This window comes from Natrix helvetica, assembly GCF_964273705.1.
Source record: "Natrix helvetica genome assembly, chromosome: 1".
Lineage (NCBI taxonomy): Eukaryota > Metazoa > Chordata > Lepidosauria > Squamata > Natricidae > Natrix > Natrix helvetica.
The window spans coordinates 242,325,492-242,337,848 of record NC_138548.1 but is presented as its reverse complement, the minus strand read 5'-3'; the positions used below and the strand labels follow the sequence as shown (position 1 = coordinate 242,337,848).

The 12,357-nt window shown below is 41.7% G+C and overlaps 1 protein-coding gene across 1 annotated transcript in view; it reads right to left on the bottom strand.

Moving 5' to 3' along the window:
- TIMP2 (TIMP metallopeptidase inhibitor 2) overlaps positions 1-11,291 on the bottom strand; it is a 38,588-nt gene extending 27,297 nt beyond the window's left edge. Inside the window, exon 1 of the mRNA XM_081938459.1 lies at positions 10,704-11,291. Coding sequence (XP_081794585.1) covers positions 10,704-10,833 — 130 coding nt within the window. The 5' untranslated portion in view covers positions 10,834-11,291. The remainder of the gene's footprint in view (positions 1-10,703) is intronic.
- Between the last annotated feature and the right edge of the window lie 1,066 nt (positions 11,292-12,357).

Here is a 12,357-nt window from a genome sequence, read left to right as displayed (position 1 = left end):
TTATTCTAATATGAATGATATTTCTACCTTTACTGGCAGCAGTGGCCAAGATTTTCTATTAAGTTTATGAGCTTGATTGCTTACTTAGATCAGTGTTTTTCAACCTTGGCAACTTGAAGATGTCCGGACTTCAACTCCCAGAATTCCCCAGCCAGCGAATGCTGGCTGGGGAATTCTGGGAGTTGAAGTCCGGACATCTTCAAGTTGCCAAGGTTGAAAAACACTGACTTAGATTACGCACATCTCTTTAATCTTTCTGCAAGTCAAAGAATGGTTCCTCTCAAAAATTAATTTCACATCAGGAATCTGGCAGAGACTAATGATGACCAGCATTTGTGTCCTTATACATTTGCTTGATGTCCCTGTTCCCTACCGTAATATGACTAAAATCAGGCAAGAGCAATTATAGCTCCATTGCTCTTTGCTTTGTCCATTCCTGTTTGTTGTTCATTGTTGGCCAATTTGGATATTTCTCTACAGCACGCCCATCGACACAGACGTGCTTAAGCCCGAGTTGATGCAACTCACATTCCTAGCAGTTACCATAGCAAAGGACCCAATGGCCTCTCTGCCTGTTTCTTTGGAGAAGTCCAAGGCTTTAACCTAAACCACTTGCAAGGGCTAAGTAGGAAGCTTAAATAGCCAGGATGAAAGAACATCAGTCAGGTGCCTTTTTTGGATTAAAAACAACACAGTACAATCAGTACAATCCAAATTAGAGCACTAGTGGCTACTCCTACTGCTTGTAGCAGTCCTACCAGTCTCTGAAATTTTCAAAAACAGGAGAGCTGGTTTTCTATTTTCCAGCTGCAAACAGGACCAGAAATGCAGAGTTGTTCTAAATGCATAGCTAACAAAGCTGTTTGCATTTTTAAAAAAATTAAATAAAAATTCATCTCACAAGAGTATTCTCAACATCATTTTCTTCCAGATTACAGTAGATTATTTTCTGAGGAAGAAGCTGACACAGTTAAGCAAGCATAAAGCTAACCTAAATTTAAAGCACACAAACGGTCATTTTATTTTGTTGGACAACCCATACCAAGAACAGTCTCTCTCTCTATAGAATGAATTTTAACTTCTGAAAAATGAGAGGACCATACCAGAAAGCAAGAGGGAGTGTCAGGTTCCCTCCCACTTTTGATTGCGACCCCACTCATTGTTCTTCAAACTGCCCTCAACAGAACAGAAAATAAGATGCTCCATTTTTGCTTTACAGTTCATCACGACCTTACTTCTCGCAGGTAGAACTTACTTTAAGCAAACTTCAGTTCTACCCATCACTGCCCACATTTGCAAACCACCCACCTTCCTTACATCAGCATGCCTGAGTGGAAAACTGAATTAAATGAAATATTCATTAAATGAAATATTTCAATTTAATCTTTTAGCATTCTCAGCCAAAAAGGAAATGGTGCTGGTTCAGTTAACACATCCTACACACTGTCTGGTTTTGGTTTAACATGATGTTTGAGTGTAGTCCCTGTTTTAATAACTATTAGGACATAAAATTAGTTTTCAAATCCCCTCTCCTTTCAACACCCACCCTCTCTTATTTCCCATCCAGATCTTCTCCACAGAGACAATCCATATGTGGCTTTGCATTTTTTAGCCATTAAAGAGTAGCTAGGAGTTTACCTCATAATCACAGAATTTGCTATTTGGCACAAGGAGGAACTTACTACTGGCACCAGTCATAACTTTTCTCGCACACCAAAATAGCATCTGGGATAAAACACCCATGCTTTGACACTATAGTCCTAAATCCTTCTGTAGGGGAGAACTACTACCCTTGCTACCCAGAGGTTTGGGACAGACAAAATGGCCAACTTTGTTTATTGTAATATTGTCAGTTCTCACATAAGAAAAGAGAAAGTCTCCTCCAAACTGAGCTTAACATCTGGTGATCTGAGACATATCCATGATTTTTATTTTTATTTTTTGGCAGTGACAAATTGGAGGCCTTCACAAATCTGTGGATTTCATGAACTCATTCAAGAGTGATGGAAAGTGCCAAGGGCTGCCTTGGTTAACTTTGAAAAAAAAAAAAATAACCTGAATTAGGACTGCTTAATAGGTGGTTGAGAAAGCCCCAAAAATGCCAGGATTGCAGGCTACACTGGGAAGTTGAAAAATAAGGAAATTGGAAAGAAGAAATTAATGATAAACTATTTCATTGGTATTGCCACCAATGAAATTCGCCATTTCCATGAAATCACCAGGAATCAAGATCCTTTTTATCTTCCTAGTTTTTTTTTACTTATACACTTAACTATTGTCATCCCCTAAATCACTGACATCCCCTAAACTCTGCTGAAGATGTTACCTAAACTGGTAACGAAATGTTATTGTGACAAAATAGGGTGCTTATATGCAAAGTCTACAAAACCATTTACTTAAAAACAAGAATAGTGCATTTTTACTCTTACTATAATTAGTGTAAGATTTTCAATGTAGTCATTTTCAATATTCTGAAAATATTTTCTGGGCTTTTTTTTTTAATGTTACTTTGTTCACAATTCAATATTTAGTTTATTCTAAGGCAGCCACTGAGGCTTACTATGAATCTTCTATTTCTATTCTAGGAACTTAAGTCAGGATAAATCAGACTGAAGTAAAGTAAACAGAGTAGTAAGCAATGCAGCATATTTTGGTTGTATGTGTATATGTGTGTGTATGTGTGAAAGAGAGATGGAGAAAGTGGGGGAAAGAAAAATATATAAAGAAAAGGCAGTTCAAAAAGAACCAAAGATGGCAATACTGAATACCCATTTGGAAAGGAAAGGAACACCACCTTAATTTTCCTTGCAATCACCTGATAACATCCAGAAATATTTTTCAAAGGGACAGGCAATGTTTCATTTGGTATAGCAATCAGAATGCCCATTGGCTTGGGAAAGATGATTTCATCTTACAAAATGTTCCAAATTTGGAACATTTTCATTTTTCTCCTTTACTAGGAAAATGGATAGCTATCTCACCAGGCTATCGTCTGGTGTTAAGATCAAGAAATCTCTGACCTAAGCAAACTTAGTAGATAATGGGAAGCTAAAGTAAAGGTATTCAGTAAGCCAAGATAATCGTTGTTTTCCTTTTCAATAAACCTGGTTTAGTAAGACTATAAGAATTTACATTCTTGGTTGCAAGTGGCTGCTATAAGCTTAACAATAATTGCCTATGGACTGTCTACTCTTGGTCTGCCCCACTCAAAAAATTTTTGTGAGGTTCAGCATACTGAACAGCATACTTACTGAACTTCTCGGAGAGAAAACAGAATGAAAATGCAAATTTAAAAAAACTTCACAAATATTATTATAGGTATGAGAGCCATATCGTCCAACTACTGCTATAGTCCCACCATTGACAAATAAGGTGGCTATGGAGAATAAGTGTTAACCATTAAATTTGGTCAAAACTTCCACTTTCTCATCTCAAACCCAAGGCAGAAATAAACCAACATATATAGCTAAGTGAGAGTCATCCTGGAGGCTGCTTGTTCCTGGCTAGATTAAAAAAAGTAACTTGTAATGAACTAAATAGACTTCTTGCATCCAGGATAGAAATCTGTGTGGCTGTTAACTGCACAACTGCCATCTAGCTCCAAAACCTGATCTTCTGAAGAGTCCTACATCAAAAATTCAAACATTAATGATTGAAGATTGGCTCTAAAATGTCTGATCACTGGCCTGGGAATATTCCAGCAGAAGAATCTGAAGAAATATGCCAACACATATATGCATCCACCCCTTGATACCTATGATAAAGTACCCTAGTTATTTCATAGTACACTATGATTGACTCATCTTTCCAGCACCCAAGGGAGGGTCACCATTGATTAGGAAAATGTTAACAGATCAATTAATGACTCTCAGTTTGAATTAGAGCCTAGTATTTACAAGGTTACACTGCCCAGAAGAGAGTGAAGTCACAACTGAAGGGGTGGAACCCAAACTGAACACTGTGGAAGTGGAGCTTTGGTACTGAGAATGAGAGTGTGTGTATCCATGTATGCATGAGCATCAGTGGTGGGTTGCAGGCGGTATGCCCCGGTACGGACGTACCAGAGCCAGCCCGGAGCACCGGATACCGTTCCGATACGGTGCTCTGGAGGGCCCACCCGCCTACCCGAGCTCCTGACCTGTCTTTTAAGGCTTCCACGCTTCCACATACGTGCATAACGCATACAGCGCCTGCGCGATGCTCTGCTGAGCAGCTGGAGCATTGCGGAGGCTTGCGGAAGCCTCACTGACAGGTAGGACGCATGCGCGCATCACACGCACGTACATGTGGGTGACCCCGGGGCCGTTCGAACCATACCGGTTGGAACAGAATCCAGAACCCACCACTAATGAGCGTATACATATATGTACACACACACACATAGGCAAAGATAAACTCCTAAAAATCTCAACCACTCAGCACTTTCAATTGCTGCTAAGTAGGTCTCGGTTCATAATTCTGGCAGCCTAAACCCATTCACAAAATCATATCCAATCTCACCTGTTCTTACCTCTCCCCTCTATACATATTGAGAACGTTTGCCTTTTCCTTTTTTTTCAAGCATTATGTGTGTATACATTCATCCCTTATCTAATCACTTTAAAAAATCAAAATAAAAGTTACTTGAAGAGGGGAAAAAAAGTTATTTGACAAAGGAATGTTTTCAGCAAGAACATGAAGCCAGCCTATTAGTGCTGGCCAAGGTAGGCTCTACTTTAATAGTTTTAAAACAGGTGGAAAGGGAGATGGTTGAAGGAATTAGGGCTTGATCCTACAAAAGAAAGGAGGTCAGGGAATTAAGAGTGGGAAGGTTCTTTACGCAAGTCTCCTTGTCTCAGTGTGATGTTTCAATCCTGAATGTGTACTGCCAAAACCATGTGCATTATAAATTTATAAGCAAAATGATGGTTCAGATGGGATCTGAATTCCTTATATCGCATGCTGATCTAATATAACAGATATGGGGTTGGGGGAGGGGTGTGTGACTTTCCTGTGTGGCACTTAGAACTGAGTCATGGGAAAAGAGGCTATCATCTAACAGTCACCAGATATCCAATATAGCAGGCTGCTGCCATAGACTCAAGATCCGTAGGACAGTTCAATGGGATGGGCTGATTGCAGTTGTACAAAGGTTCCTGTGGACCACTGTGGCTGCATGGCACAAAACAATGCAAATTAAAATAGCATAGTGTTGTGGCTGCTACAATAGAATCTGCAAACTCTACCACAATTCCATGCAATGGAATGTAAGTAAACAGACATCTGTTGTTTCCCCAAGGACCATGACAGCCAAGAGAGCTTCCCAAAGGAAATTAAAAGGAGTACAGATGTGCATATGGGTGTGTGGCTACATAAGCAAGGGGAGGTGGCCTAAGCGCATCAAAAGAACCCCTCTGGCTTTGACCTTTTTTCCATCTGCAAATGCCCCTAGAAGTTCATAAGCAGGGAACAAATGTCTCCAGTAGGAACTCATGTGGTTCCATGACTATTTCAATCCATCACCAGGGCCAATTCTAACATTATGGTAGAAAGAAGTAATCCCTCAGGTAGCATTATGATGGTGAAGAGAGCAACCCCATTCCCTGTGAGTTCCCAAAGTAGTATTTTCCCCTGTCCTCATCTGCTGCTAACCTGGGATAACATTCAGATGCCTATCCAGTTGCAGTGTGCAGGTGGAACAGCAGGACAAAGTATTTTCTTAACTAGGCGCAACAAAATGTTTTGATTGATGTTTAAATATAATCCTTTTTAAAGATTAAAAATCCAAGGTGTAAGAGACTATGGTGTATCTTATCTTAAGTCATCTTGGTGTCCATAGTTTGATACCAGCTATGCTCTTCTTGCCCAAGCTAATTTCCTGCTTCAATATCTTTCTGCTGAAATAGGAAAAGGAAGAGACTAAGAATTGATTTATAAGTAGCTCATTTATTTTTCTGTCCAGTGTTTGTTGATAAGTTGTAGTTCAGTGTTACTACACAGTCTTCAAAAGGCTCTAGGTTCAATTGTGCTGGGAAAGGAGTCTGTTTATGACCACCAAAATGCCAAACAATGTAGAGGACACTGGATTTGGTGGATCATCAGTCTGATCTGATACAGCTTTCTTTGTTTCCTCTTCTAAAACTGCAGAAATCTGCAGAAAATTCCAAGCATACCCAGAAGAAAAACAAAATAAAAAACCAGCTCTGTTCTTCCTGAATAGGATGTCGGCTCATTTTTCCTTACAGCAGAAATAATCAGAAGTCCTTCAGATACTTTGAACTTTAATTCCATCAGTCCTGGCTATCAGAAGACACTGAGGATTATAGCCTCAATCATTACAAACATAAGCATATAAGGGAAAAGTGGAAGGCAAGTAATGAAACATACATTACAATATCATGATCCAAGTCCTATGATGTCATACTTATGTCCAACATTGAGAGGCAGATTTTGCACTATGATACTGTCACATGTGTGTCACTCTTCCACCATTGTACTTAGCTGTACCAATGATAGTAAAGCTACCAATTGCCTACTTTCAGTAGATTAAAAGTCCAAAAGAAGGGCATCCTCAGGGAGGAAACCTAATTAGAGCTCCGTGTGGACTATTGCCTGCAATAGATGGAGGCAAGAAATGTTGCTAAACTGCCAGTTGTGGAAAGGAAGTAGTATTGCATCGGTCTTCAGTATGTATTTCTTACTCCAAATCTGTCGTGCTCTGCTTGTCATGCTCCCAGAAAACTTTTGTTTTGAAGTGGCGTACTCAAATGTTTATAATTGAGTCTGTTCTACATGTAGTGTGTAAAACACGTCATGTTTTAATTCAGTGGATTCTTTCTCCTCATTCAAACCTTCTGCTAACACATAGACTACATACCAACATCCCATCGAGAACTCCCCCCCACCAACACACACTCTTTATTCTGAAACATGACCAGTCCTTCTCTTTTTCCATTGAGCCACCTAGGTTTGGTTCTCAGATGTCTATTGTGTCTGTCACTACAGACAACTGCCACATCTCTGGGAAATCAACATATTATATAGCCTGCTGCCAAGTAGTTTTCTCCCCATCATTTTTCATACCGAATCTCCTATTATGACCTATGTTTTCCTGCGTGGTTCTACAGCAAGTAATTTCCCTCTGTAATACCTAAATGATCCAGAATAATTATACTCCATTCTATGTTCAGCAAACTGATGTTCTGAAATATTAATGAAGTTTGGAAAGAAACAAAGGAGGCTCATCTATTTTTCTTGTGAGTACTGTTAATTAGTGTTTTATGAAAACAATTATTTTACAACTTGGATTGAAAATAATGTTTGTAGCTCAAGGTTGAACAAAAACTAGCACTCAGTTCATCTCTGAGCTGCAAATATTCTTTTCTATCGTACACCTTAGATTCCAGGTGTTAAAATTAAAACAGAAAAATATATTATTTAAAATAAATTATTAATCAGTATGGCTTCTCTCATTTCTCAACCACACAGCTATCAGGCTGTTAACTTTCCTTTTCAAAACTTGTTCTGGCTGATGAAAAGTCTGACTGTGGTAGCCAATTTAAGGGGTATTAGAAATAAGTGAATAGGACAATCCGCAAAAATAAAGAGTCCTGTACACATTAAATACTAGCAGGATTATTATTACACAAGGGGCTCAGCAGGGCCCCTTGGATATAGACTTGTGGCATAGTTGATATTAACCCAAGAGAACTGCTCCTAGAAGAATTGTCTCAATAGCCAAGAAAGTGCAAACAAGGATTTCAGCTAATTCTAAGAAACAGAAGGATGTCTTTGCGGTTGAAAAAGTCACAAGACCCTAGTGCAAAACTTCTTTGACTCAGAAATTCTCATGGACGGAAGAAATACTGGATGGTAAAACGAAACTACAAACAATTGCTCTGCTGAGAGCAGCCACTCAGTTCCTGGAGACATTACAAAATGAAGGAAGGCAGTTTGGGCATACCGATTCTTGCAAAAACTGACAGTCAGAATCAGTGAGACAGATAAGATGCCCCACCAAAATATCTCCAAATCCCAACTGTACAGCAAGGCCTAGAAAATGTGGGCTGAGTTGTTTGCTTATCAAGGTTTAATAATAGGAATGAGATGAGGGAGAAAAAGATGAAACTGAAGCCTAGCCCTGTTGGATCCAGTGTTTTCAATAGATTCCAAGCTTAGCAAATTGGGAAAAGAAAAAAGACAATGTCAAAAAAGAAAGAGCAACAAGTGAAGGGTGCAACCCAGTATGCCTGGTTTAAACCGGTAAAACAAGAGTCTCTCTCTCCCTTAACTTGTTCATTCTTTCTTTCCAACTGCCAAGAAAAAGGGACATATGATGGTATCACAAGGCCTTGATTAAATCAACATGGAAACACGAGGACCTCAGCCATGCTGGGATGGAGGCTTTGCTGGAGACATTTTTCCACTCATACAAAAAGCAGCTACCCACAATGCACAACTCTGGATGGAATGAAATAAGAAAAGGCTTATTATGAAGGGCCTTCAGAATCTTATATTCCAGAACTGGCAGGTGAAACAGAAAGAATTAAATGGCCAACCAGTTCTTGAATCTCAATTGCTTGGGAACCTTGTACAATTGCTCAAAAGCTGGGAGAAGATGTGGGTGTCAGAAATGCTCCCCTCCCCTTATTACTACTTCATATATTCAGATTATCCCTTCATAATCTGGGGTTCCAAACGATAATCTGACTGCCTTTGGACCACTGGATCAGAATCCAAAGGTTAGGAAGGAAGGAGATGGCTCTTAATTTTCTGATCTCAGGCCAAAGAAATTATCCCCAAACCATTATAGGTTGTCCTCAGTTTATGATCATTTATTTAACAATGGTTCAAAGTTACAATGAAAAACTGGGTTACAATCCATCCTTGAAGTTATAGCCATCAAACCATCCCACAGTGTCATGTGATCACAATTTGGGTGCTGGGCAACCAGCTCCCTTTTACAATGGTTGCCATTTCCCAGCCAGCTTCACTTAACGACCCTGTGATTCATTTATCAACCATGCAATTTGCTAAGCGACATGGTCGCAAAATCAGGCCATCACATGATCACTCACTTAACAACCAAGTCACTTAGTGACCAAAATTGCAGTCCCAATTGTGGCCATAAATCCAGGATTACCTGTACCTCTTAAGTATTATTTTTTTGTTACTGGGCAGATGGAGGCTGTCAAACATTGGGAATAAATTTTGGGTCCCTCAGGTGATTTTACATCTGTCTTCAAATATTGCTACATTATTCTGTGAACAACAGCTCTTAGTTTGATTTCCCCACCCTCACTCCCACCCCCTCCCACAAAAACTTTGGGCCTCTGGCTTGATTACCACACAGGAAGTATGTTGATGACAATGGAGCAAGCAAAAAGCCCACAGCTAAGGGACCAGTGGTTGCTGGAAGGCTGCTCAAAGCACTCATTAATGGGGGGGAAAAGCTTTAATGACATACAACTAAAAGCAAAAACACAGCAGGGTGAACATAGCAACACTTAAAAAAGACTCCAGTTTCTCTTAGAGGAAAACTAAAAATGTTCTGTCCCTGAGTCAGGAGTTTTAAGAGACTGTAAAGAGATTAGATTTATATAATTTATATAGGGAATGGAAATTTGGTTCATTTCCACTACCACTTCACAGCTCTGGAGCTTTTTTTAATCCTTCTTTGCCTCCCCTTTTCTGGTTTCCTTCTTTCCAAACCCTGGTTCTTTGATCCTCTGTAATTCTGCTTTGCCCAACCTGGGAACAGTGAAGTGGCCCTTTCTGTTTGAGAATTCTGGGAAAATCCCAGGGCACAATAGGAGAATATTTGCATTTGAAGTTCAAGGCAGGGGGGGAATATGAGAACTCTGTATATAAATTCAAAATAGAACTGTCCAGCAAGTGATTGGATCGACCTCTGTTGCCAAAGGATTTGTGGGGTTTAGGGAAGGTTGGCTGCAACCTCTCATTCCAAAACCGAACGTTGCTTTTTCAAAGCCATACAGATCTAAAACCCTACACATCTTAAGGGGGAACTCATTCTTTCCCCTTCTGGGTAAGAGAAGATGGCTCTATATGGTTCAAGCTTGCCTTTGTGAAGTTTTCGTTTTGCGGTCGTTTCTCTTCCAATTTCCACATACTTCCTCTTCTCCCCTCCCCTCCCCATTTCGAAGCTGTTCCATCAGAGTCTGGCAGCAGCCTACATTTTGCAGGCAGAAAGCCATCGCCAGAAATTAGGAATTTCAGTCCGCGGTTGTCTTTGTGCTTTCAAATGAATTCCTCTGGACCAGGTCAGCAAGCGCGCTAGAACGAAAGGCGGGGAGGGAGAAAGGAAGCGAAACGCAAGGCGAAACGGGCCGGCACTTCGCTTTTTCTTTTTTTAATCTTGAGTAAGGTGGCGGTTGTTGTTTTTTTTAACCGAAGGGATCTACAGAATCAGCCCGGGGGGCATTCTGACGCCCGCACTAAAGACGGAAACTGCTGGTCGCTACCCAGGCAGGGACCAAGCGAGAATCAACGTGCGGGCTCCCTTCCAGGCTTCTCCCAATTCCTTGCAGGGTAAAGGGGTGGGGTTGTTTTGGCCGCTAACAAGTGAGTTTGCAGCAGAGGAGAGAAGAGGGGGCTGCCCGCGATGAGAGAAACGCGAGGGTCGACCAAGCCACGAGAGAAAAGCCACTAGGGGAGCCGCAGAGAAGGGGAAGGGCGGTCAGCCGTATATTTTTTTTTCTTACCTACATCTGCATTGCAAAACGCCTGTTGCGGATGCACCGGGGAGCAGCTGCAGGCGTCGGCAAGGCGGTCCACCCTCCCCAGGAGCAAGACAGCCAGCGAGGCCAGGAGGCTCGGGAGCGTAGCACTCATCTTGCGGAGCGGGTGGTGGGAGGGAAGGCGGGCTTGGCGGAGGGGGCGGCCGAGGCTTCAAGTGCTCACGGTTCCTGCCGCCTCATCCAGACAGGCTCGCGCGCGCGCGCCCCCGCTCAGTCCTCTGAGCGCGGTCTTCTGTGGCAATTCCGGGGGGACGCGTGCCGCTTCCGCAGGAGGCTGTCCTCAAAGTTTGCCTTGCAGTCAAAGCCTGTCTCTCGGGATGGGGTGGAGAGCCTGGGGCGGCGGGGGAAAAAAAGGGGGGTTCCCGCGGCTGGAAAAAGAAAGCCGCCTCTCCGATAAGCTCCCGCTTCTTGCCTTCTGGAGATGTTTTCTTCTCCAGGTTCCAGTCTAAGCCTGGCTTTTTAATAGGCTCCAGGGAATTGCAGCCCCTCCTCCCGGTGGCGCTGGGCCAAAACGGGCGGCTGGCCTGCTCCGGTCGTAGTGTGCGCTGCTTTCCCTCCTTTCGCCTCCGGCCCTCCGAGATTGGGTCTCGGCTGCCTTTGCTTGACAGTTGCCCCCACCTTTCTCAGGCTGCAGGCAATTCCTCACTTAAGAGCAGCTACTCTCCATGAGTCCGGGCAGCAACCGGGCCCTTATTTTTTACGCTAAATTTTCGTCAGAATTATAATAGCAGTCGAGCTTAGAAGGGATGCAGTTATACGAGGCACCCTGATGTCAGGTCTCTCCTCCTCAAAACCATGGTTAGAACTTGGCCTTTTCCCACTGAACTGATGTCACCGAATCTATTGCTGTCCTGATCTAGGCCCTTAATTGGGATCTGCCTCTGCCCAGGCTTTGCTGTTTTAGAAAGCCAACCTGGTGCAAAGTGCTAGAAAGGGCCTAGCTGCTACAAGCAAGACAGTCAACCTTAATAAGTTCTCCAGAAATAAATGAACAGCTGCTGAAGAAAATGGACATCACTGTGAAGGCAGAGTACCAATCTACTGTACTTGGTTTATCAAGACTCTGAAATGTCAATACTAGTTTCCGAGTCTTGGAAAAGGCACCCTCCTTCTCCATCTAATCTCTGCATTAATCTTAAAACAGAAGATGGTGTTTCTAGGCAACCTTGAGTTTTGGCATCAATGAGAAATCTGATTTTCAATAAAAATGAAGTAAAGAACTTGAAGCTCAATATCAATGAATTCTTAGTATTTTTTTACATAAAATTTGGGAGGCTGTTTTTGACTCTTCTGGTAAAGGAGTTGGGTTTTCTCATGTTATGAGTTTATTGGTTGAATGCCATTTCAGCCAGGTTCCTAAAGAGAAAGGTGCTCTTCTAAATATTCTTGAATATTTTAGAGACAGAATATGTTAAGTGCCAAGCGTAGCACGTATTCTTAGACATTCACACTACAGCATTTTTGTTCTTTTAGAAATAATTTCCATCAAATGATTTTCGGTATGACACATGTTTTCCCGATATGGTCTGGTATTCCCCATGAATACCGTTTTGAGAAACTTGGATTTGGTAAGATTGGCGCCATATTTGGGTTGACAGCAGCCAACTTTACAAAAGTT